Here is a 26,274-nt window from a genome sequence, read left to right as displayed (position 1 = left end):
TGAGTGGCAGGCGTCCAGGCGCACTTGTGCCAATTTCTGCCACTTTCTCAGGTGCATTAGCAGGGTGCTGGATGGGAAGTGGAGCAGCCAAGACACAAACCAGTGCTCATATGGGATGCTGGCATTGTAGGCAGCTTAACCTGCTGTGCCATAACACTCACTCTTGCTTTTGTTTTTATAGATATTATTTGTGTATTACATTGTATTTTTAAGTATAAAAACTGAGAAATTTTGACAAATGCATACAATATATTACGTTAGGGCAAAATGATTTTTAGGGAAGTAGAATAGAAAAATTTTAAAAGGAAAAAATAATAATAGATTTTCTATTAAAGAAGAGTTTGTTTGGAGTTATGAGCTCCTGGCTTCATCCTGGCCCAGTCTTGACTGTTACATGTATTTTGGGAGTGAACTAGCAGATAGAAGATTTCTTTGTTACTCTGCCTTTCAGATACGTGAAAATAAAAATATTTTCTAAAAAGTGCACATTTTCTATGAACTTTTTGTACACACTTTGTATATGATGTCTTCAAGAAAAAGCATTCCCATTTTTTTCTGCATATCACCTTGTGAGCACCTTTGCACTGTGGGTAATTCCTGACACGTGTGAGACAGGAAGATATGAAATAGATATGATGGAGCTCCCCTATGTACCCAATGGTGACAAGACTTGCCTTATTTCTACATAACTGTCTGTGGTTATTTGTGTTATAGGTCACAGGTAAGGTGATGGAGATGTCAGGGGACCGACTGTAGGTCATGTTGTATAAGAGAGTTGGGAATCAGCCCGTGTCTGGTTCCAGAGCTTGCCAACTTGGCCAGAACTCCATGGCTTTTAGTGAAGCAGCCGCTGTGTTTGGGAACATCAGTGAAGTAGAGCAACTTTGACTCACCAGAACCAAATTAAGGAACAAATTGGAATTTAATTACTAACTATTGTTAGGTATCTTATTTAAGAACCAAGTAATTTTAAGATTTATATATTTATTTGAAGGGCAGAGTTAGAAAGGGAAGACAGAGAGGACTTCCATCTGCTGGTTCACTCTCCAAATATCCTCAACAGCCAGGGCTGAGCTGAGTTGAACCCACAAGTTCTTCCAGGTCTCCCACATGGGTGCAGAGGCCCAAGCACTTTGGCCATCCTTTACTGCTTTCCTAGGCCATTAGCAGGAAGCTGGATAGGAAATGGGACACCCAGGACACGGACCTGTGCCTTTATGGGATGCTGGCACCACAGGTGGTGGCTTAACTTAATACATCTGAATGCTGGCCCCCAAGTAACTTAAAAATTTTCAGCCTGTAGGAAATAAAAGTTAAATTTTACTAGCTAATGGTACAATATACAATGGACTTTTAAAACAGCCCCTATTTCTCAATTAACCTGTATAATTTATTTATATGTTGCTACGAAGCCATTATAGCAAATACTCTGAGTAATTGTTTTGGTTTTACATATAAGAGACTGAGAATAAAGCATACTGAATAAAAAAAGTCCTGGGGGCTGGTATTGTGGGTTAAACTGCCGCCTGTGAAGCAAGCATCCTTTATGGGCTATTCCACTTCTAAGTCTGTTCTTTATTAGTGTGATTGGGAAAGCAGCAGAAGATGGCCCAAGTGCTTCCCTGCTATGCTTGTTGGAGACTCTGGTGGAGTTTTAGGCTCCTGGCTTCAGCCTGTCCCAACCACAGCTGTTGGAGCCATTTGGGAAGTGAACCAGTGGGTGGCAGATCTCTCTCTCTTTTTGTCTTTCTGACAATGCCTTTCAAATCAGTACATAAATCTCAAAAAAAAAAAAAAAAAAAAAAAGTTCTATGCCAATCAAAATGTGTTTTTCTTAAACTTAAGAAGCAGAATAAATCAATCTGAAATCAAAAAGCACATACAGGGCCAGTGTTGTAGCACAGTGGGTTAAGTTGCCACTTGCATCTCCTATCAGAGCACCCATTCAAGTCCCAGCTGCTCTGCTTCCAATCCAGCTCCCTGCTAGTGTGCCACTATGCCACAGCACTGGCTTTAATAAATAAATTTTATAAAGAAACATATGCTTTACAAAGGTAGAGAGGAAATTATGCATATATTTCATTATAAAATCTTTCAGGTATGTAAAAAATACAGATTACAGCATAATGAACTCCTGTACCCAGCACCCAAAATAAGGAATAAAATAGTTGAAGTGCACTGGGTGCCTCTTTCCTGCCCTTTCCTTTTCCACATTTCCTTTTTTTTTTTTTTTTTTTTTTTTGGACAGGCAGAGTGGATAGTGAGAGAGAGAGAGACAGAGAGAAAGGTCTTCCTTTTTGCCGTTGGTTTACCCTCCAATGGCCGCTGCGGCCGGCACATCTCGCTGATCCGAAGCCAGGAGCCAGGTGCTTCTCCTGGTCTCCCATGCGGGTGCAGGGCCCAAGGACTTGGGCCATCCTCCACTGCCTGCCCGGGCCATAGCAGAGAGCTGGCCTGGAAGAGGGGCAACCAGGATAGAATCCTGCGCCCCAATCGGGACTAGAACCCAGTGTGCCGGCGCCGCAAGGCGGAGGATTAGCCTGTTAAGCCACGGCGCCGGCCTCCACATTTCCATATATTTAAAAATACATTTAATGTGAGCCTGTACTCATATACATGCATGTATCTGCACAGAAAATGTGGTATTTTACATAATTTAAACCATTGTTCTAAATGCAGTCATGAATAGAATCTGCAGCTGGTCTTTTTAGCTCACCTTTATGTTCTGTTGTTGATTTCATAGCTGTAGCCTTTCATTTTAGCTGTAGTAAGCATCAATCTATTTGTTCTTCAGTTCATAGGAATTTTGCTATTATGGTGGTGCCACAGTGAATATTGTTGTTCATGTCTCATGCACATAGAGAATTTCTTTAATACATCTACCTTGACTGTACTTGCCATATTGAAAGGTATGCACATTTCTCTGAGATGCTACTAAATAGCTCTCTGGAGTAGTTGTGCTGATTTATATACTTAATGGTAGTGAATAATGATCTTGTTTCCCAATATCCTTGCCATTTCTACGTGTTGTCAGACTTTCAAAACTTGGCTAATCTGGTAGATATGAATATTATTTTTTCTTTTAAAATTGAGATGATTGACATAATTTACATAAAATGCTATGCAATCACTTATAAGAGTTGGATAACATTTGACAAGTGTCTGCATATGACCATTCAGATCAGGGTGGAGAATACTTCTTTCACCCCAAAGTGTTTCCTTCTGCCTTGCTGCCCTAGGCAACCACTTATTTCTGTCAATTAGTGTTGCCTGTTCCAAAAATTAATACCACAGGAGTTGTATAGTGTATACCCTTTCATATCTGGCTTCTTTTTATCAGCATGTTTTTAAAAAGTTCATCCATGTGTTGTTTGTGTTATTTATTCATTTTTCACAATAGGATTTGAGCAGCTATGATGCTGCCACTGGCAATGCTGGCATTCTGTATCACAGTGCCTCTTCAAGTCCTGGCTGCTTAGCTTCTGATCCTGCTTACTGCTAATATGCCTGGGAAGGCAGCAAATGATGGCCCAAGTTCTTGGGCCCCTGCCACCCATGTGGGAGACCAGGATGGAGTTCTGGGCCAGCCCTACCTATTGTAACCATGTGGGGAGTGAATCAGAAGATGGGAGATCCCTCTGTGTCTCTGTCTCTCCTGTCTTTCCCTCTGTCTGTGTCACTCTGCATTTCAAATAAGTAAATAAATAAATCGAAGAAGAAGAAGGCGGCACTTTTTGGGACCCCTCCTCCCATATGAGAGTGCCTGGGTATGAATCTTGGCTACGCTTCCCGTCCCAGGTCCCACCTAATGCACACTCTAGGTCGCAGCAGGTGATGGCTCACATACTGGGGTCCCTGTCACCCACATGGGAGACCCAGATTGATTTCTGGGTACCTGGCTTTGGCCTGGCCTAGCACAGCCTGGGATTCACATTTCAGTGGATGGAAGACCTCCCTTCTGTCTTTCCATTTCTGTCATTTTGCCTTTCAAATAAAATGAAAATAAGTAAAACATATTTTTAAATTGAGAATATTCACATAATAAAATTTACCTTTTTGAAGTGTGCAATTCAGTAGATTTTACTATGTTCACTGTTTTGTGCACTGATCATCACCATTGCAGAACATTTTCATCACCCCAGAAAGAAACCTGCCTGTTAACAGTTGCTCCTACTCTCTCCAACCCCCTACCCCCCACCCAACAACTGGGTTGTTTTCCTCTTTCTATGAATTTGCTTATTCTGGACCTTTCCTGTGAATGCAGTTACAGAATATGGAGCCTTTTGTATCTGCCTTCTTTCACTTGGCACAATGTTGTCAGGATTCATCCACATTATATTCCTCTCCTTTTATGATTGTACAGTTGATACCACATTTTGTTAAAAAAATTTTTTTAAAAGATTTATTTAATTATTTGAAAGGGTTAGAGAAAGAGAGAGGGATACCTTCGATCCACTGGTTCACTGCCCAGATGGCTGCAATGACAAGGGCTGAGCCATGCTGGAGCCAGGAGCTTCACTTGGGGCTCCCACGTGAGTGGCAGGGGCCCAAACACTTGGACCATCTTCCACTGCTTTTCCCAGGTCATTAGCAGGAAGTTGCATTGGAAGTAGAGAAGCCAGGACTCTAATAGGTGCCTGTATGGATGTCATTGTCTCAAGCAGCAAGTTTACTCATTATGCCACAATGCCAACCCCAAGAGAGATTTTTACATCTGCTGGTTCACTCCTCAAATTTTTTTTTTTTTTTTTGACAGGCAGAGTGGACAGTGAGAGAGAGACAGAGAGAAAGGTCTTCCTTTGCCGTTGGTTCACCCTCCAATGGCCGCCGTGGTAGCGCGCTGCGGCCGGTGCACCGCGCTGAACCGATGGCAGAAGCCAGGTGCTTCTCCTGGTCTCCCATGGGGTGCAGGGCCCAAGCACTTGGGCCATCCTCCACTGCACTCCCTGGCCACAGCAGAGAGCTGGCCTGGAAGAGGAGCAACCGGGACAGGATCGGTGCCCCGACCGGGACTAGAACCCGGTGTGCCGGCGCCGCAAGGTGGAGGATTAGCCTAGTGAGCCGTGGCGCCGGCCCACTCCTCAAATTTCTACAACAGCCAGGGCTAGGCCAGATTGAAGCCATGAGCCAAGAACTCCTAGTTTCCCATATAGATAACAGGAGCTCAGGTACTTAGGCCATCATCCGCTGCCTTCCAGGTACATTGTAAGGAGCTGGATTGGAAGAGTAGAGTAATAGGGACTTGAGCCAGGCACTCACAGTATGGGATGTGGGCATCCCAAGTGGCAGCCCTTAATTAATTGTTACTTAGGCACACGTATGTGCATGTACACACACACATAGATCTTCCATCTGTTGGTTCACTCCCAAATGCCTACAAAAGCTGGGACTGGGCCAGGCTGAAGCCAGAAGCTCAGTGTCCTATTGTGTGACAGGCACCCAAGGACCTGAGCCTTCACCCATTGTCCCTCAAGGTGCTCACCAGCAGGAAGCTGATCAGAAACAGTAGGTGCTGAACCCAGGCACTCCGATTTGGAAAGTGAGCATCTTAACTTAAGCCAAATATCTGCCCTGTTAAATATTCACACCAGCAGCATCTGAGAGTTCTGTTCCTTCATGTCCTCACTAACATAAGGTGTTGTCAGTCTCTTTCATTTCAGCCTATCTAATGGGAATGGATGGTATCTCATTGTAGTTTTTCTTTTCGTTGTAGTTGTAATTTGTGTTTTCCTGATTACAAGTAAAGCTGAGCATCTTTTTACGTAGTTTCTTCTCATGAATTTTCTTCTTGTAACCAGTGTATACCAGTGTATTTGTATCTTGGACAAATACACTGGACAAAAAATTGGACAGGTTTCTTTTTTGTTTTCTTAATGGCTGATCATACATCCTCGATGTAAATTTCGGTCAATTATGTGCAATGCAAATACCTTCTTGATTGTTGCTGCTCTCTTCACTTTGTTTATGTATGGTATTCTTTAGTGTTATGGAAGTTATACTCTTTGAAAAAAAAGTTTGGCTTTAAATTTTTAGGATTTGTTTTTATTCACTTGAAAGGCAGAGTGACAGAAAGGGAGACACAGAGAAAGATTTTCCATCTACTGGTTCATTTCCCAAGTGGCCGCAAAGGCCAGAACTTGGCCAGAGCCAGGAGCCTGGAACTTCAGCCGGGTCTTTCACATGGGAGGCAGAGGTCCAAGTAGGTGCTGAACCCAGAGGTCCAAGTCCTTGGGCCGTCATCTCTTGCTTTCCCAGGTGCAGTAGCAGAGAGCTGGATTGAAAGCAGAGGAGAGGCCGACGCTGTGGCAGAGGGTAAAGCCGCCACCTACAGTGCCGGCATCCCATATGGGTGCCCATTGGTGTCATGGCTGCTCCACTTCCGATCCAGCTCTCTGCTGTGGCCTGGGAAAGCAGTAGAAGATGGCCCAAGTCCTTGGGTCCCTGCACCCGCATGAGGGACCCGGAACAAGCTCTTGGCTCCTGTTTTTGGATCAGCACAGCTCTGGCTGTTGAGGCCAACTGGGGAGTGAGCTAGCGGATGGAAGACATCTTTCTGTGTGTAATTCTGACTTAAAAAAAAAAAAAAAAAAGAGGAGCCTGGACTCAACCAGCACTCCAATATGGGACATAGGCATCCCAGGTGGTGACTTAACCCACTGTGCCACAATGCTGGCCTTTGCGTTTTAAAATTTTTGATGAATGTGTAATACTTGTATATTTTTATGGACATAGTACAAATCTCAACACATACAGATAATCGTAAACTGATCAAATCAGACAATTGGTATTTACATTTCCTTATCTATATTTAGAGCCTCCCAAATCCTCTTCCAGTTGTTCATGCCATACTATAGTAGATTGTTGTGATCTACAGTTGCCTCACCTGCTGTGGAACCCTACGCCATGTTACTTCTTTAAAAGAAATTTTTTTAAAGATTTGTTTATTTGATAGGTAGAGTTACAGATAGAGGGAGAGACAGAGAGAAAGGTCTTCCTTACGCTGGTTCACTCTCCAAATGGTCACAACAGCTAGAGCTGGGCCAATCCGAAGCCAGGAGCCAAGAGCTTTCTCTGTGTCTCCCACGTAGGTGTAGGGGCCCAAGCACTTGGGTCATCTTCCACTGCTTTCCCAGACCGTTGGCAGAGAGCTGGATTGGAAGAGGAGCAGCTGGGAGTGCCCATGTGGAATGCCTGCACTGCATGCAGAGGCTTGGCCTACAATGACACAGCACCGGCCCTTAAAAACACTTTTGAACTATATTTTTATTTGTGAGAGAGAGAGGTTTTTTTTTTTTTTTTTTTTTTTTTTTTTTTTTTTAAATTTGACAGGTAGCGTTATAGACAGAGAGAGAAACAGAGAGAAAGGTCTTCCCTCCCTTGGTTTGCTCCCCAAATGGCCGCCACGGCCGGCGCTGTGCCGATCTGAAGCCAGGAGCCAGGTGCTTCTCCTGGTCTCCCATGGGGTGGGCCATCCTCCACTGCACTCCTGGGCCACAGCAGAGAGCTGGCCTGGAAGAGGAGCAACTGGGACAGAACCCAGCACATATGGGATGCCGGCGCCGCAGGCAGAGGATTAGCCAAGTGAGCCACGGTGCCGGCCCCGAGAGAGAGAGAGATGTTTTAACCACTGTTCACAGTGTCCAGGGCAAATCCAAATCCAGGAACCTGGAACTCAATCTAGGTCTCCTGTGTGAATCAGAGCGACCCAAGTACTTGAGCCATCACATGGTATCTCCTGGCATTCGAATTAGCAGGAAGCTGGAATCGAAAACAGAGCCAGGACTGGAACCCAGGCCACACTAATATGAGATGCAGGTATCATAAACAGCAGCTTAACCTCTGTGCCAAACACTGCCTCATGCCTGCCCATTTATGTAGACTTTTTACATATTTCTAAATGAAACTGGCCTCTCTCATATTATCACTGACTGCATTTTAGGTGATTTCAACCTCTTTTGAAAATGAGTTGATGAGAGAGATTGATTTTCTATCTGCTGATTGACTCCCCAAATGGTCACAACAGCCAGGTCTGTGCTAGGGTGAAGCCAGGAACCAGGATCTCCATCCTGGTGTTGCACTTAGGTGGTAGGAACCCAAGTACTTTGACTGTCTTCCACTGGCTTCCCAGGTGCATTTGCAGGGAGTTGTATTAGAAGTGGAGCAGGGGCGGCGCTGTGGCATAGCAAGTGGAGCTGCCGCCTCCAGTGCTGGCATCCCATATAGGTACTGGTTTGAGTCCCGGCTTCTCTACTTCTGATCTAGTCCTCTGCTGTGGCCTGGGAAAGCAGTAGAAGATGGCTCAAGTCCTTGGGCCCCTGCACTCATGTGGGAGATCCGGGAGAAACTCCTGGCTCCTGGTTTCAGATCTGCCCATCTCCGTTCGCTGCGGCCATTTGAGGAGTGAACCACCAGATGGAAGACCTCTCTCTCTCTCTCTCTCTGCCTCTCTGCCTTTCAGATAAAATAAATAAATCTTGGGGAAAAAAAAAAAAAGCGAAGCAGCCAGTACTTGAACTGGCACTCTGATATGGGATAGGGCATCCCACACAGCAGCCTAACTCACTGCCTCTCCTTTTGCCCTTAAAGTTGTAGTGTGATTTTCAGAACCCTCTGCCATCAAGCTTCACGGTGCACACCCAGCCATAATTCCTGTGATCAGCACTTCGCACTACGCAGCTCACTTTGCACCCTGGTGGGGCTCTGTTCCCAGAGCACCAGTACACCTTTCATCGGTTCCAGTGCCTTCTCTGACTGCCCCCCCCCCTTCAGTTTTCCATGACCATGTCTCCATGTCTTGCTTTCTGGCAAGACAATTCAGTTTTGAATATTTTAGTAGTCCTCCTTATCTAGATCTTCTGCTTTTCATCTTCCCCCCACCAGCTGTGCTGCCAGTCTAGCCTGGGACCTGTTTACTCCTCTATAACATAAACAAATACAATAGTGATGACTAATTCATGGACCCTGAAGGGTGACAATAATATATACCTAATACTTGAATACATTCCAGTTGTAAAAAATTCAACCATTCATAGATATGGTTAAAAAAATGGATTCCTGTGGTAGGCACCTGCCTAGCAGGTGAGTTACCTGCATCCCAAACCAAAGTGCCTGAGTTTGGGCTCTGGCTTCACTCTCCATTCCAGCTTCCTGCTAGTGCTCATCCTGCGAGGTGGCTGTGATGGTTCAGGTAGTTAAGTTTCTGCCACTCCCATAGGAGATCTGGATTGAGCTGTGGGTATTTGTCAAATGAACCAGGAAATAGGAGCCCTCCCCCCACCCCCAAGAATTAAAAAAATGAAAATAGATTTGTTGGGGCCAGTGCTGTGGCATAGCGGGTAAAGCCGCCGCCTGCAGTGCCAGCATCCCATATGGGCGCTGTTTCTAGTCCCGGCTGCTCTGCTTCTGATTCAGCTCTCTGCTCTGGCCTGGGAAAACAGTAGAAGATGGCCCAAGTCCTTGGGCCCTTGCACCCATGTGGGAGACCCAGAAGAAGCTCCTGGCTCCTGGTTTCAGATCGGCACCGCTCTGGCCATTGTGGCCAATTGGGGAGTGAACCAGTGGATGGAAGACCTCTCTCTCTGCTTCTCCTCTTTGTCTAACTCTGACTTTCAAATAAGTAAGTAAATCTTTAAAAAAAAAAAAAGATTCATATCTTACAGCCCCCTACCCACCAGCTCCCTTCTCTCTAGAGAGTAATGACTGTTAACAGTGACAGCCTGGCTCCTCTTCCAGGTGTGTGCATACCTGTAATTAAGTGATGGTATATTCAGAACACCAGTCTCATGGCAATCATTGCAGTAAATGGTTCCCACCCATCATTATCATTACATAAATATCAGGTCCCAATGTACCAATCACCTTCACCAGTAACTTCCCTGGGCATTGTTTTTTAAAAAACTTTAAATGTAATTGCTGTCACTTCTCCAAATACATCCAGTAATTTTACTTGTGCTAGTCTCTCCATGCCAAATTAAATTGCCACTTTCTCAGAGAAGCCTCTCATATAAACTCCCCCCAAGTAAAGAAAAACTTCCCTTCTTCTGAACTTAACGTATGTTGATTATGGCATTTATTACTTTCTCACATTATTATTATTATTATTATTATTATTGACAGGCAGAGTGGACAGTGAGAGAGACAGAGAGAAAGGTCTTCCTTTTGCCGTTGGTTCACCCTCCAATGGCTGCCGTGGTAGGCGCGCTGCGGCTGGCACACCGCGCTGATCCGATGGCAGGAGCCAGGTGCTTCTCCTGGTCTCCCATGGTGTGCAGGGCCCAAGCACTTGGGCCATCCTCCACTGCACTCCCTGGCCACAGCAGAGAGCTGGCCTGGAAGAGGGGCAACCGGGACAGAATCCGGTGCCCCGACCGGGACTAGAACCCGGTGTGCCGGTGCCGCAAGGCGGAGGATTAGCCTAGTGAGCCGTGGTGCCAGCCACTCACATTATTTTTTAAAATATTCATTATATTTATTTAAAAGGCAGAGTTACAGAGAGCGAGGGAGAGACAGACAGATCTTCTATCCCTAGATGGCCACAACAACTGGGGTTGGGCCAGGCAGATGCCAGGAGCCAGGAGCTTCTGGGTCTCCCCAGAAGCTGTGCCCAAGCACACTTGGGCCATCTTCTGCTTTTCCAGGCACATTAGCAGGGATATGGATCAGAAGTGGAGCAACCGGGATTCATACATGATGTCTGTGTTGCAGGCGGTGGCTTTACCCACTAGGCCACACCAGGCCTCCTCCCCACCAATTTTTTTTTTTTTAAAGATCTCACTTTAGTTGTGAGTTTATATGGTTAGGGTTGTTGTTGGGGAGAGGGAGTTATTTTTGGGAGTTTCACTAGTTTGTAAACTCTGTTTGGTTAAGTTATATCTTTTTTTTTTTAATTTTTAATTTTAAAATAACTTCATACTTGAAGATACTGTAAAAATAGTACAAAGAGTTCTGGTGTACCCTTTATCCAGATCGCCCAGCGATAACACATCTTACATAACTGCAGTTAAGCACTATCTTAAATTAATCTTTAAGCTCCTCTCTGTGGCTCCGTGGAGCCTGGCATACAGTAGGCACTTGTGCTTTGTTGCCTGACAAGGGAATTGAGGTGTTTCGTGGGCTTAGAACCACATCTGAGCACCCCGCCCCATCCTACTGCAGGACACTGCGTGACTCTGGCTGCAGCTGGCCCATCTCAGGAGATGCAGATGGGAGCCAGGGGCGTTTTCTTGCCCTCCACTGTGAATGCTTGGCTGACTCACCAAGCGGGGAGGGTGAGAAAGACTCTGGGATAATTGCCCAGACCCTGAGATTTATTTCAAAATAATACATAGGGAGCACAGTGGATGAGGGTGTGGATGGGACAGAATTGGCTGTGGGCTGATAGTTGATGGGGCTGGCTATTTAAGAGTTCGTAAGACCATTTTTTAGGCCAGCGCTGCGGCTCAGTAGGCTAATCGTCCACCTGCGGCGCCGGCACACTGGGTTCTAGTCCCAGTTGGTGCGCCGGATTCTGTCCTGGTTGCTCCTCTTCCAGTCCAGCTCTCTGCTGTGGCCCGGGGAGGCAGTGGAGGATGGCCCAAGTCCTTGGGCCCTGCACCCTCATAGAAGACCAGGAGAAGCACCTGGCCTCCTGGCTTCGGATCAGTGCGATGCACCGGCCGTGGCGGCCATTGGAGGGTGAACCAACAGCAAAAGGAAGACCTTTCTCTCTGTCTCTCTCTCTCTCACTATCCACTCTAAAAAAATAAATAAAAATAAAGACCATTTTTTAAAAAAGATTTATTTGAAAGACAGCTTCCATCTGCTAGTTCACTCCCCAAATTGCTGCCAGTGGTAGGAGCTGGGCTGATCTGAAGCCAGGAGCTAGAGGCATCTTCCAGGTCTCCCACATGGGTGCAGGAACCCAAGTATTTGGGCCATCCTCTACTGCTTTCCCAGGCACATTAGCAGGGAGCTGGATTGGAAGTGGAGCTGGGACTCAAAGTGGTGCCACAGTACCGGCCCCCCATAATACCATCTATCTCTCCACGCATCTCCCCCCCCCCCTTTTTTAAAAGGATTTATTTATTTGAAAGGCAGATTGACAGGAAAAGAGAGAATTTCTCCCTGGTTTACTCTCCAAATGGCCAGGAGCCAGGAACTCCATCGGGGTCCGCCATGTGGGTAGCAGGGACCCAAATACTCAGGCTGTCTTCTGCTTTCCCGAGATGCATTAACAGGGAGGTGTATCTGAAGCAGAGCAGTTGGGACTCCAACCAGTGCTTGGATACAAGATGCTGGCGCAGGCAGGGGCTTAACCTGCTGCGCATCAACGATGCCCTTCTTCTGTCTTCCCCTGTACGTTGACTACTAAATAGAGAGGTCAGCGGAGTGGCTACGGGGAAGGAGGCTCAGTTTTTCAGGAGCTGCTAGCACTCTGCTGGGACTCCTCTCTCCCAAGCCACAGGGCTTGCCTTGCTCTTCTCACTTCTCCCACGATGGTAGGAACAGGCTGCTCTCTCCCCGCCTGGAGAAGCTGAGGCTCCACTTCTCCATGTCGGAAGTTTACGAGTCCCTTTATTTCTTTTTTTGGGGTTTATTTATTTATTTGAAAGAGTTACACAGAGAGAAGGAGAGGCAGAGAGAGAGGGAGAGAGGGAGGTTGGTCGGTCGGTTGGTCTGTCGGTCTTCGATTTGCTGGTTCACTCCCCAATTGGTCACAATGGCTGGAGCTGCACTGATCTGAAGCCAGGAGCCAGGAGCTTCTTCTGGGTCTCCTATGCAGGTGCAGGGGCCCAAGGACTTGGACCATCTTCTGCTGCTTTCCCAGGCCATAGCAGAGAGTTGGATCAAAGTGGGGCAGCGGGGACTCAAACTGGGCCACGTTTGGGTTGCCAGCACTGCAGGCAGTAGCTTTACCTACTACGCCACAGTGCCAGACCCAGTGAATCCCTTTCTTCCTGAGATCTTAGAGGCCGGCTCTACTAAGACTCACTAGCAGGACAGTGTTCCTAGCAACACACTTACCTCAGGCTGAAGTCATGTATTTGGGTTGAAGATGGAATGTATTACTCCAAAGGCGAGCCAGACAATAAGGCTTGTTTGTCATAATTGCCTGCAATGTTTCAAGGAAACCTTTGGTGAGATTTAGGGGTGAGGGGCAGCCCCTGTCTTAGCAGAGCTGCTATTGTGATCTTGGGACGTGCAGTCAGGAACTTGGTTGTTCTTTGTCGAGGGTCATCGGGATGTGGATTTGGTGCCTGTGCTGCCGAAACAGAGAACAGAGAAGCTGCAGATAGAAGGTGGAGCCCCGGCTTCTCCAGGCGGGGGAGAGAGCAGCATGTTCCTGCCGACACGGGGGAAGTGAGAAGAGTAAGGCAAGCCCAGTGGTGGTGGGAGAGAGAAGGAGCCCCAGCAGGGTGCCTGCAGACCCTGAACAACTCCAGGCCTCCTTCCCGGCAGCCATTCCACTGACCTTTATGTTCATCATTACCTTACCATGCAGCCTGAGGAAGTGGCCATCCAAAGGCAGGTGTGAGTAAACAGAATGATATCAAGTGAAGAACATAGAATAACAAGTATACATTTCATGTAGCTGTAAGGAAATACATAAATCCTAGCCTGGAGTCAACGAATGACATAATCAATAAGTACGTTTTAGTAATCTGTCATCTATTAGCTATACAGCATGAGCAACGTAATTCAGTTTGCCTTAGCTTTCTTGTTTACAGATGGAGGGTAGTAACAGAACCTATTGTATACACTTGTGAGAATTGAATGAATTGATGGGTATAAATTTTTAGAAAGATGATTGGTATTTGACTAAGTGTTTAATATGTGTTTTTTATTCTTGTTGATTTAGGTTAGAAGATAAAATTACATGAATAGTATAGATTCTTTTTTTCTGTAAGGAACTTGAAGTGGATAAGAAAAAAAATCAAGTTTTTTAAAAAAATCCTGCCTTTCTCTCATTGAACCAGTTGTGGAGAAAACTCTTATAAGAGCATGAGAGACCCTAGGTTATGTGTGGATGTTAGTGCTGTTTGCTGGGCATTGATTATGCTGTGTATTATTACACTATGAGTGCCTGTTAGCAATGTGCTTGAAATGTCTCCTACATTTAAGTCTGAAAGCCTAGGGTAGGGGGGGTGTAGCTTTCCCTTTTGTGGCACCCTACGATTATACAGGTTGATTCAGTCTGCTGACAACTCCATCATGGTGATTGCTCCTGTAGATAGGCATGCTTTTTACTCTGTCTTGAAGAGTGTTTTTAAATTAGGAAAATAATATGTGGAAGGGTATAGCTCTTAGCAGTACAGAGGAGGATAAAGTAAAAAACAAGTTTGCATCCTGCATTGGTTCAAGGGTCTCTTTTCTAGACCTTTTCTAGAGGCAACTGCTGTTAAAAGCTCTTCTTTTTTAAAAAAAAGATTTATGTATTTATTTGAAAGGCACAGTTACAGAGAGAGAGGGAGAAAGAGACATCTTCCATGGGTCACTTCCCAAATGGCTGCAACAGCCAGGGCTGGGCCAGGCAGGACCCAGGAGCTTCTTCCGGGGGCCCAAACATTTGGGCCAGCCTCTGCTGTTTTCCCAGGCGTATTAGTAGGGAGTTGGATCAGAAGTGGAGCAGCTGGTACTCGAACCATGTCCATATGGGATGCCAGTGCTGCAGGCAGCAGTTTAATTCACTGTGCCACAGTACTGGCCCCAGTGTTAACAGTTTTATATATTTCCTTTTCAGTGTACACATGCACACAATTATGGTGTAATATATGTACTATTCTGCACCTGGCTTCAACATTTGTTTTTAAAGATTTGTTTATTTATTTATTTGAAAGGCAGAGAGAGAGAGAGAGATCTTCCATCCACTGGTTCACTCCCCGAATGACTGCTGTAGCTGGGGCTGGGCTAGGCCAGTGCCAGGAGCCAGGAACTCCATCTGAGTCTCTCATGTGGGTGGCAGGAACCTAACCACATGGGGCATTTAACATTGCTTTCCCAGGCACATTATCAGGGAGCTGGATGAGAAGCAGAGCAGTTGGAACTTGAACCTGGGGTAGGAGGTCATCTGTCTGTGCACCATAACCCAGTCCCTCAACAATAAGGTTTGGAAATACATTTTTATAATCAATCTCATGGAGAGGCATATTTGTGTTTTTTTTATCCTTGTGTATTAGAAACAATAGGTGTTGACATGTTCTCGTAAAGAAGAGGCTGTATGTGAAGAGTAAATTCCTGGAGTGGACGACTGGGGCTCCTGGGCAGTTTCAAGCACCATATATCCTGCCACTTTCTTATATGAGTGTTTTTGTTTTGTTTTTTAAACAATTTATACAATGACCAGCAGTGTCTAAGAGTAAGCAGAATTCCTGGGAGAAGAAAGAAAGAGTGGAGCATCCCTTTTGTGCTGCGGAATAACCCCACGGATTGGGTGGTTTGTAGTGAGCAGAAATGCATGTGCTCACAGAACTGGAAGCTGGGAAATTCAAGGTCAAGGGTCTGGCATCTGGCAAGGACTCTATTTCTGTATCATCGCATGAAGGAAGGCATCACGTGTAGAAGGGAGAGTGGGAGAGAGAGACGGAGGAGATATGAGCTCAAGAGGGGGTAAACCTACCTCTGTGCCAAGAAACCCACTCCAGTGAAAACAGCCCTCAGGACCTAAATATCTCAGAAGTCCCACCTCCCAATACCATAACAATGGAAGTACATTTTTTTTTTTTTTTTTGACAGGCAGAGTGGACAGTGAGAGAGAGAGAGACAGAGAGAAAGGTCTTCCTTTGCCGTTGGTTCACCCTCCAATGGCTGCCGCGGCCGGCGCACCGCGCTGATCCGAAGACAGGAGCCAGGTGCTTCTCCTGGTCTCCCATGGGGTGCAGGGCCCAAGGACTTGGGCCATCCTCCACTGCCTTCCCGGGCCACAGCAGAGAGCTGTCCTGGAAGAGGGGCAACCAGGACAGAACCCGGCACCCCGACCGGGACTAGAACCCGGTGTGCCGGCGCCGCAAGGCAGAGGATTAGCCTGTTGAGCCATGGCACCGGCCAAGCAGTACATTTCAATGTGAGTTTTGAAGGGGACAAACCTTCAAGCCGTGGCACCTTCTCGTTGCCATCAGGGAACACTGAGTGGATCTGAGTGTGAAGGGAAGATCTTGAGGGGAGGAGTGGTTTGTAGTGATCATCATCACAGTTTACTGAGCACATACTAGTTGTCAGGCTGTGTTCTCAGCGCTTTACACGTTTCATTTCATCCTTATGACAACTTGAGCAGTAGGTTCTAATTTTTATTTTTGAGATTATGTATTTGAAAGGTAAAATTACACAGGGAGGGAGGGGAGGAGAGAGAGAGAACGTGAGCGCACACGAGAGCACTTCCATTTGCTGGTTTACTCCCCAGCTGCAGTGGCTGCAATGGTTAGGGCTGGGCCAGGCTGAAACCAAGAGCTTGGAACTCCATCTGGGTCCCCCACATGGATGTAGAGGCCCAAGCACTTGGGCCATCCTTTGCTGCTTTCCCAGGCTCATTAGCAGGGCACTGGATTGGAAGTGGAGCAGCTGGGTCTTGGGCTGTTGCTACATGGTGCACATGTGGAATGCCAGTGTTACCGGCGGTAGGTTAGCATGATGAGCCACAGCGCCGGCCCCAGTAGGTTCTAACATTACTACCACTTAGGGAAATTCAGCAATACAGATTATCCAAAGTTCCACAGCAGGTCACCAATAGATAAGGGATGCATGCTATGATATCCTGCTGTCTTCTTCCTTATGCTTTGTAGTCTCACATGCACATGAAGAGATAATTGGTTTCATTTTAGATAAAAAAAATTATCTCAATGTGTTGTCTTTTACACTGTATATATTTTCAAAGAACTTAAATTTTGTTTTCCAGAACTATAAAGTTGAATCTTTTTTTAAAAAAAGATTTATTTTATTTATTTGAAAGAGTTACACAGGGAGGGGGGTCTTCCATTGCTGGTCCTCTCCCCAGTTGGCCACAATGGCAGGAGCTGTGCCAATCCAAAGCCAGGAGCCAGGAGCTTCATCCTGGTCTTCCCATGTGGGTACAGGGGCCCAGGGGCTTGGGCCATCTTGCTTTCCCAGGCCATAGCAGAGAGACGGATTGGAAGTGGAGCAGCTGGGACTTGAACCAACACCCTCATGGGATGCTGGCACTGCAGGCAGTGGCCCTACCCGTTATGCCACAGCACTGGCCCCAAAGTTGAGTCTTAAAATCCTATTTCAGTTTAAAGATAATTGAATAAGAAAAAATAATTAAATAAGGAACAAATTTATTGGGGTTTGGATTTATACAGTTTCCCTAAATTGTGATGTTATACTTGTGAATATATTATAATTACATATACATATATGTGTGTGTATAATAAATACAGCATGTAGATAATAATTTCAGATGTTTTCTATTGTACATTTTTGTAAGCCATTGAGTACTTTTTTTTTTTTTTTTAGAGGCAGAGTCACGAAGAAGAAGAGACAGAGAGAGCTGCTGTCCATTAGTGTGCTCCCCAAATGTCTGCAATAATTAGGGCAAAGTCAGGCCAGGCTGATGTCAGGAGCCAGGAACTCCATCCAGGTCTCCCGCCATCATCTGCTGGCTTGCAGGAAGCTGGATCAGAAACATAGAGGACATGGGACTTGAACTTGAGCCAGACACATGGGATGTCGGAGTCCCAAGAGGCGACTTAACCCACTGTGCCACAATCCTGCTCCAAGTCATTTAGCTTTTTTTTTTTTTTTAATTTAAAGATTTATTTATTTTACTTGAAAGAGTTACACAGAGAGAGGAGAGACAGAGAGAGCAAGATCTTCCATCCACTGGTTCACTCCCCAATTGGCCACAACGGCTGGAGTTGTGCTGATCCAAAGCCTGGAGCCAGAAGTTTCTTCTGGGTCTCCCATGTTGGGTGCAGGGGCCCAAGGACTTGGGCCATCTTCTGCTTTCCCAGGCCACAGCAGAGAGCTAGATAGGAAGTGGAGCAGCCAGGACTTGAACTGGCACCTATATAGGATGCTGGCATTGCAGGCGGCAACATTACCCACTATGCCACAGCACCAGCCCATGTCATTTAGCTTTTTAAAGTCAGCTACCCAGTGAAAATATTCAGCTATCATCTGTTTTTAATATAATTTTCTTAGTCATCCCTATAGTATTGAATTTTATTCAGGTTCTGCTTAGTGTTAATGACAGGAAAAATTACCTCAAATTTTTTTGAGGTAAGGCAGAGTATAAGTCAATTGATTAATTAATGGCCTGGTCTTACCTTTTATTCCTCCCTCATTGAACCTGTGGGCAGTGTGACTGAGCAGTCTGAGCATCCATACTGTTTTGCAAAGCGAATGTACTGTTTTACAATCCCACATAGCTGTGGAGTGTTCACCCCAGGCCTAGCAAAGTCAGTTCACATTGTCCTGGACCAACACTGAGCATTTATTAAGTTTGTTAAGGGTTTGTGAAGTGAGAGCAGGAGCTATAAAATGAATTTGCTAGGGAACACTCTGGGGTGATGCGAATGCTGTATATCTTAATAATCCTTTGATCATAGAGGTTATGCATTTGCCAAAACTCTGTGAATGTACATGTGAGGTCTGTGCATTTCATCATATATAAAGTTTATATCAAGAAAAAACTAGGGGCCGGCACTGTGGCTCAATAAGCTGATCCTCCGCCTGTGGCGCTGGCACACCGGGTTCTAGTCCCAGTCGGGGTGCCGGATTCTGTCCCGGTTGCCCCTCTTCCAGGCCAGCTCTCTGCTATGGCCCGGGAAGGCAGTGGAGGGTGGCCCAAGTGCTTGGGCCCTGCAGCCTCATGGGAGACCAGGAGAAGCACCTGGCTCCTGTCTTCAGATCAGTGCGATGCGCCGGCTGCAGCAGCCATTGGAGGGTGAACCAACGGCAAAGGAAGACCTTTCTGTCTCTGTCTCTCTCTCTCTCTCACTGTCCACTCTACCTGTCAAAAAAAGAAAAAATAAAAAAGAAAGAAAAAAAAAAGAAAGAAAAAACTAGGGGCTGGCGTTCTGTTGCAGCAGGTTAAGCCATCGCCTACAATGCTGACATCCTATGAGTGCTGGTTTGTGTCCTGACTGCTCCACATCTGGTGCAGCCCCCTGCTAATAATGTACCTGGGAAAGCAGCAGAAGATGGCCTAAATGCTCAGGCTCCTATACCCATGCTTCAGCTTTTGACCCAGTCCAGGCCATTGTGGCCATTTGGGGAATGAACCAGAGGATAGAAACTTTCTGGCCGTCTTCCCCCAACCCCTTCCTTTCTCTCTGCCTTTCAAGTAAATAAAGAAATCTTAACCAAAAAAAAAAAAAAAAAGCTAAGCAGATAGTAAACTCTTGTTAGTGATATGTTCTCTGAAGTTTTAGAAGTGAACTGATACCTGCAATTTGTTTTGAAATACGTAAAATAGATTAATGGATGAACAAAGGCATGATTAGGTAAAAAGTATGTTTATGTATTAATGAACCTGCCCCACGTTTGAAAACTTTCATAATAAAATGTGAGGGGACATAGATGAAAAAAGAGCACACAGTTGGCCCCAATCTTGACTGCACAGTATGGTTGATGACCCTCTGTGTCCTATCCTAGTCTTTTTTGGGAGGTCAGAGAGCATGGAGGCAAGTCCTGGGTAGCACTGAAAGCATTTGCTCCCCCTCCTAGCCTGTTTGTAAACCTCCGAATCGTCCCCAGAAATGCCCTGTGTTGTGAGGGATCAGCCAGCAGCCAGGCATGACTGATGATTGCAAGTGATTGTTGAGGTCCTCCAGAACCAACAGAAAAGAAGACTTTTTTAAATTTTTTTTTATTTTTTGACAGGCAGAGTGGACAGTGAGAGAGAGAGAGAGACAGAGAGAAAGGTCTTCCTTTTTGCCGTTGGTTCACCCTCCAGTGGCCGCCGTGGTAGGCGCGCTGCGGCCAGCGCACCACGCTGAACCGATAGCAGGAGCCAGGTGCTTCTCCTGGTCTCCCATGGTGTGCAGGGCCCAAGCACTTGGGCCATCCTCCACTGCACTCCCTGGCCACAGCAGAGAGCTGGCCTGGAAGAGGGGCAACTGGGACAGGATCGGTGCCCCGACCGGGACTAGAACCTGGTGTGCCGGCGCCGCTAGGTGGAGGATTAGCCTAGTGAGCCACGGCGCCGGCCAGAAAAGAAGACTTTTTACGTCGCTGCCGTCTTAGCCTGTTTTCTGCTGCTGAGGCAGAATACCGCAGACTGGGTCATCTTAAACAATACAAGTTTATTTGGCTCAGGGTTCTGGAGGCTGGGAAGTCCAGGTGTATGGTGCTGGCATCTGACTGACAAGGGCCTGTGTGCCGCATCACATCAGCACAGAAGGGCAAGCAGGACAGAGAGAAACTGTGGCCAAACTCGTCCTTTGGCCAGGAGCTCACTCCCCCCAAAACAGCATCAGTCCATTTGTGAGGGCAGAGCCCTAATAACTCAGTCACCCCTTAAAGGTCCTATCTCTTATTACTGTTACAATGGCAATTAAATTTTTTTTCTCTTCATATTCTTTTATTAAACAAATAAGGCTGGTAGTGGAACATTTTTATTTAATGCATAAACATATAAGTCCCTTTATTAGAGAAATTGTACATATTAGTGAATATGGTCAGTGGTCACATCTATGGGTTAATCCCTTAAAAATCAGAATCAAAAATTAGGATAAATTCTGTGCTCTCTTCATTACATGGTGAAGTGTCTTGTGTAGTCATATTCTATTGTTGGAATAACAGCTTGTACAAATTTCAGAAAAATTAGAAGACACATATGAACACCAAGTTCTCCTCCGCCTTCTGCAACAGTCTCAATCATTTTCTTCATCACCTCAGCATGCCTGCATGGATGAACTGAACACACAGGAGGTGGTGGGAGATGAGGGTGATTTTCAATAGTCACTGTTTTCTTCACATGATCTTGACTAATATCTTCATACATGTGTTCAACTGTTAAAGGCTGCCGTAGCTCATCATAGCCAAACAGCCATAGCTGGGGTGTCTGATAATATTTATCATAAGTGATGTAAAGGTCATAAGTTCTGGTTTGCAAAATAGCATCTTCACCTCCAGCATCAGCTTTGGCTTTACAAGCTTCTACTAGTTTTCTTGTGTCTAGAATAGCCTCATCTGTTTCCAACAATCCACTCTCTTCATATTCTTCCGTATCAGCAACTTCCCCTTCATCTTCCTCTTCTTCCTCTTCACATAGTGCTGAACAATCCTGGAATTTTATACCGTCCTTGCTTTCCAGTGTAATTTCCTTAACTGCTTCCGTTATTCCTGTAATACCTGTGTTGTGATATGTATCTACCCATCCTCCATCACCATCATCATCTTCTATGATAGCTTCCAGTTCACCTGAATATTCCATCTGTTTGCACCGTTTATAGCATGGCACATTTTTGGTTACCAAAAATTGTTTGCCTGTTGGTAGGTATGCCTTCACTTTCAATTCCCCTGTAGCCCATTGCCATGTGGGACAGTGGTGGACTAAATGATCTCCAGCTGCCACAAACTCTTCTGGTGTTAACGACAACTGTTTCTGTAAACTTCGATTCCTTGAGGACTGGCGTCATGTACTCAGCTACTTCCAGGGCCTTTCCCTTCACTGTGTTAATCACATTCTGCATCCTGGGGCCAGAGCAGCGGCCGGCCCGCGACGGCGTGGAGAGGGCAGGCCCGGCAGCAGCTGGGCAGTCGAACGTCCCCACTGCCACTGACTCACACAGGCACTCGGCCCGGGCCACCCGAGTGGCAATTAAATTTCAACATGAGTTGTAGAGGAGGACATTCAAATAACCAGGTGATAACTAGAACACAGTTTTATATAACTGAAGCAGGCACTTAGCATAGCAATTAGGATGCCACTTGGGGTGGGGCCAGCACTGTGGCATAATAGGCTAAGCATCTGCCTGCAGTGCCGGCATCCCATATGGACGCCAGTTCAAGTCCCGGTTGCTCCACTTCTGATCCAGCTCCATGCTAATGAGCCTGGGAAAGCAGTAGAAGATGGCCCAAGTGCTCAGGCCCCTGACACCCATGTGGGAGACCTGGATGAAACTCCTGGCTTGGGCCTGGCCCAGCCTCAGCCATGTGGCTATTTGGGAAGTGAACCAGTGGATAGAAGATAATCTCTCTGTCTCTCCCCTTCTCTCCGTATTTCTGCCTTTCAAATAAATAAATAAATAAATCTTTAAAAAAATGCTGCTTGGGACACTTGCATCCCATCCTGTGTTGTACTTGGTTTGAGCCCAGCTCTGTCACCATTCCACCTTACTGCTAATGCTCACCCTGGGAGTTGGCAGGGGTAGCTCTTGCCATGCATGTAGAAGACCCAGATTGAGTTCCACGTTCCTGGCTTTGGCCTGGTCCAGTCTTGGCTGTTGCAGTCATTTGGGGAGTGAACCAATGGATGGAAGGTCTGTCTCTTTTTGTCTCTATCTTTTTGCTTTTCAAATAAACATAAAAAATAAATTATTAAAAATTGTATACCTGAAATAGATATAAAACAATTATTTGATATACTTTTTAAAAATATTAATTTGAAAGGCAGAGTTGGGGGTTGGGGAGAGGATTTCCTTCTGCTGGTTCACTCCTTAAATGACTGACCAGGCCGAGCTGAAGTCAGGCCAAGCTGAAGCCGGGAGCTTCCTTCCTGTCTCCCACGTGGGTTCAGGGGCCCAAGCACTTGGAGCATCCTCTGATGCTTTCCCAAGTGCACCAGCAGACAGCTAGATTGGAAGTGGAGCATCTGGTAACCGGCACCCATTTGGGATGCCAGCTTTGGTGGCAGCGGCTTTACCCCACCTCTGGTACAGTCTTGTATTTCCTATTGTTTCAAAAAAAGATTCTTCAATTTTGATCCACTAATGGATCAAACTGGCATTCTGAAAAATACTGTAAGGTAATATAAACCATGGAGAACCAAGAGATTGACATATACCATTTAGTATTAACGGTGGACATGGTGTTTTCAAATACACTATATAGCTTTAAAACCCTGTAGACCTGGGTGCCCTAATATGTGCACTGCAATTTCTGATTCGTATGAAAAAGATGTTTCACCTTTAGTTTTTTTTTTTTTTTTAAGATTTATTCATTTCTTTGAAAGTCAGAGTTACACAGAGAGGAGAGGCCGAGAGAGAGAGGGGTCTTCCATCTGATGGTTCATTTCCCAATTGGCCACAACAGCTGGAGTTATGCTGATCCGAAGCGAGGAGCCAGGAGCTTCTTCTGGGTCTCCCACACGGGTGCAGGGGCCCAAGGATTTGGGCCATCTTCTGCTTTCCCAGGCCATAGTAGAGATCAGAAGAGGAGCAGCCGAGACTCGAACTGGTGCCCATATGGGATGCCAGCAATACTGGCAGTGACTTTACCCACTATGCCACAGCGCTGGCCCAGCCTACAGTCCGTTTTGTCACTTGGAAAGTAGAGCTGTTAGAGGAAATACACTTCAAAGAATTGTTGAAAAGGATTAAATGAGATGATAGCTTTGAAGTTATTAGCATAGTGCCCAACTGAAAGTCCCCAATAAGTGCTAAGTACTTAATTTTTGTGTATTTTCCATTATTTGAAAGACACATACACCCAAAGAGCTCTCATCTAATGCTCGCTTTGGCAGCACATGTGCTAATGATCCCCCAAATGCCAGTGAGGTTCAGAGTTGGGTCAGCCTGAAGACAGGAGCCAGGAGCTCATCCTAGGTCTCCCACTTGTGTGGCAGGGACCCACTACTTGAGTCATCACCTGCTGCCTCCCAGGATGTGCATCAGGAGGAAGCTGGCTCAGAAGTGGAACTTGGACTTGATGTGGTTATCTCCAGCAGTGTCTTTTTTTTTTTTTTTTTAAAGATTGTAATGCTACCATTCAAAATAAATAAATCAGAGAAAGAGAGGGAGAGACAGAGATATCTTCCATCCGCTGGCTCACTTCCCAAATGGCCACATGGTTGGGGCTGTGCCTACCCAAAGCCAGGAGCCAGGAGCTTCTTCTGGGTCTCCCACATGGGTGCAGGGGCCCAAGCACTTCAATCACCCTCTGCTGCTTTCCCAGGCACATTAGCAAGGAGTTGGATGGGATGTGGAGCAGCTAGGACTTGAACTGGTGCCCATATGGGATGCTGACACTGTAGGTGGCAGCTTTACCAGCTACACCACAGCACTGGCCCCTTAATTGCTGTGCCAAGCACCTGCCACTAAGTGATGTCCATCATTAGTAGCCACACAATCACAAACTTGTATATATTCTTCCTCAAAAAAATGAAAAAGCCACTTTGGGCTTCAGGGAAGCATGGTGTCCCCCAGTATCTTCTTTAGTTCTTTTTTCTGTTTGTGTTTTATAGAAGAGGCCTGTGGGAGTACCTAGCTGTGTGCAGTAGTGCTTGGTAAACAGTACCAGTTCTCCTGCAGTTGTCAGTGGTGGCATTGGCAAGGGTGCCATCTGGAGACGTGGGGGATCTTGGCAAGCCTGGAGGTGTTTGTGGTTCGAGATTGCATTGGCATAATCCTGGGTGAAAGTGATGCCTGGGGTTTCTCACTGATTCATGGCTTCAGCAAGGAGTGCTGGAGAAACCGCCTCTGACTTGGGGGGTGAGTTGGAAGAACCCCGTGGACCTCATTACGGGCGAGTGAGTTTGCCTCTTGGAAGTTCCCTCCTTGAGAGATTATTCCACATCATTTGAATTTCCTCTTTCCTGATCTGAACGATTTTGGCTGCTGGTGGAAATAATTAGATAGAACATGTTCTGATATTCTGGGCACAATTACAATTTTTTCCTCTTCTGAAATTAATAGAATTTTAGGATTTTAGAGCCGAGAGGGCCCTTGGAAGACCCATGTGGCTCTGCCCTTGGTGGAGGAGGTTTGGCCCAAAGAGCAGAATGAGCATGGGGCATTTGACAAGCAGCCCAGTGAGCTTGCATCAGCTGGAGAACCAGTGCGTTTTACCTGCGGGTCAACCTAAGAGAACTGTGTTTATTCCAGGCTGAGTATCCCTTCTCTGAAATGCTTCAGACTAGAAGAACTGTTTCAGATTTCTGAGTTTTTTTAGATTTTGGAATATTTGCATATACCCAATGAGATATTTCTTTCGAAGAGATTTATTCAGTTATTTGAAAGGCAGATTGACAGATGGAGAGACAGGGGCTGGGAGGGCCTCCATCTTGCTGGTTCACTCTCTATGTGGCCATGCCGAAGTCAGGAGTCAAAAACTTTATCCTGGTCTCCCACATGGGTGCCATGGGCCCAAGAACCAGGGTCATCATTTGCTACTTTCCCAGGTGTCTTTGCATGGAGCTGGATTGGAACCAGAACAGCTTGGACTCAAAATGGCACTTTGATGTGGGATGCAAGTATCACAAGTGGCATCTTAACCTGCTGTGCCATAGTGCAAGTCTCAGGATAGCTTTAAAATATATATGTATATTTCTTTTATTTATTTGAAAAGCAGACAGACTGATGTTCCATCTGTTGAATCACTCCCAAATGCCTCCAATAGCTAGGGCTAGTTCAGGTCAAAGCCAGGAGCCTGGAGCTCAATCCCAGTCTCCATAGTGGTGAACCATCACCACTGCCTCCCAGGATACTTGTTAGCAGGAGTTGGGAGCAGAACCAAGATTTGGACACAGGGGTTCTGACATGGGAAGCAGGTGTTCCACTGCACCATATGCCTGTGTCACATGAGATACCTTTGCTTAGAGGTGAGACCCAAATCCAAACATGAAATTTATTTCATATATGTCTTGTACACACAGCTTGAAGGTAATTTTAAACAGTGCTTTTTAGTTGCCTGCACTTTGATGGCCTTTCATCACAATGAGGTCAGGTGTGGGATTTTCCACTTGTGACATCATTTTGGGCTCAAAATTTTTCTGATTTCAGAAAATTTTTGGATTAGAGATTCCCACTGTCCCACTATATGTTCTTATTTAAAGGAAGATAGAGAAAATTTTCCATTAGCTGGTTTACTCCCCAAATTGCTGCCACGACCTGAGCTGGGCTGATCCGAAGCTAGGAGCTTCTTCCAGGTCTCCCACATGGGTGCTGGGGCCCAAGAACTTGGGCCATCTTCTGCTTTTCTCCCAGGCACATTAGCAAGGAGCTGGATTGGAAGTAGAACAGCTGGCATTCGAACTGGTGCCCATATGGGATGATGGCACTGCAGACAGAGGCGCCAGCCCCAACCATTGTGTGTTCTTGCAGTCTCTTTCCAGCGCACATCCTAATACCTACTTTATCAGTTTATTAACTAGGATGGTGTAGGAAATAGTGAGATCCG

General features: G+C 46.0%; 2 protein-coding genes across 3 annotated transcripts in view; one reads left to right on the top strand and one right to left on the bottom strand.

The window, feature by feature from the left end:
* KCNG3 (potassium voltage-gated channel modifier subfamily G member 3) overlaps positions 1 to 26,274 on the top strand; it is a 57,448-nt gene that overhangs the window by 25,264 nt on the left and 5,910 nt on the right. The window lies entirely within an intron of this gene.
* On the bottom strand, positions 20,639 to 21,675 carry LOC133773053 (ubiquitin-like-conjugating enzyme ATG3). The gene is given in 2 exon segments (XM_062210191.1): positions 20,639 to 21,526; positions 21,528 to 21,675. Coding segments are annotated over 2 exon segments (942 nt in total). The 5' UTR covers positions 21,630 to 21,675; the 3' UTR covers positions 20,639 to 20,686.

Source organism: Lepus europaeus, chromosome 13 (genome assembly GCF_033115175.1).
Source record: "Lepus europaeus isolate LE1 chromosome 13, mLepTim1.pri, whole genome shotgun sequence".
Taxonomy (NCBI): domain Eukaryota; kingdom Metazoa; phylum Chordata; class Mammalia; order Lagomorpha; family Leporidae; genus Lepus; species Lepus europaeus.
Note: the sequence above shows the minus strand (reverse complement) of the source record. Positions and strands in the feature narration are given on the sequence as shown.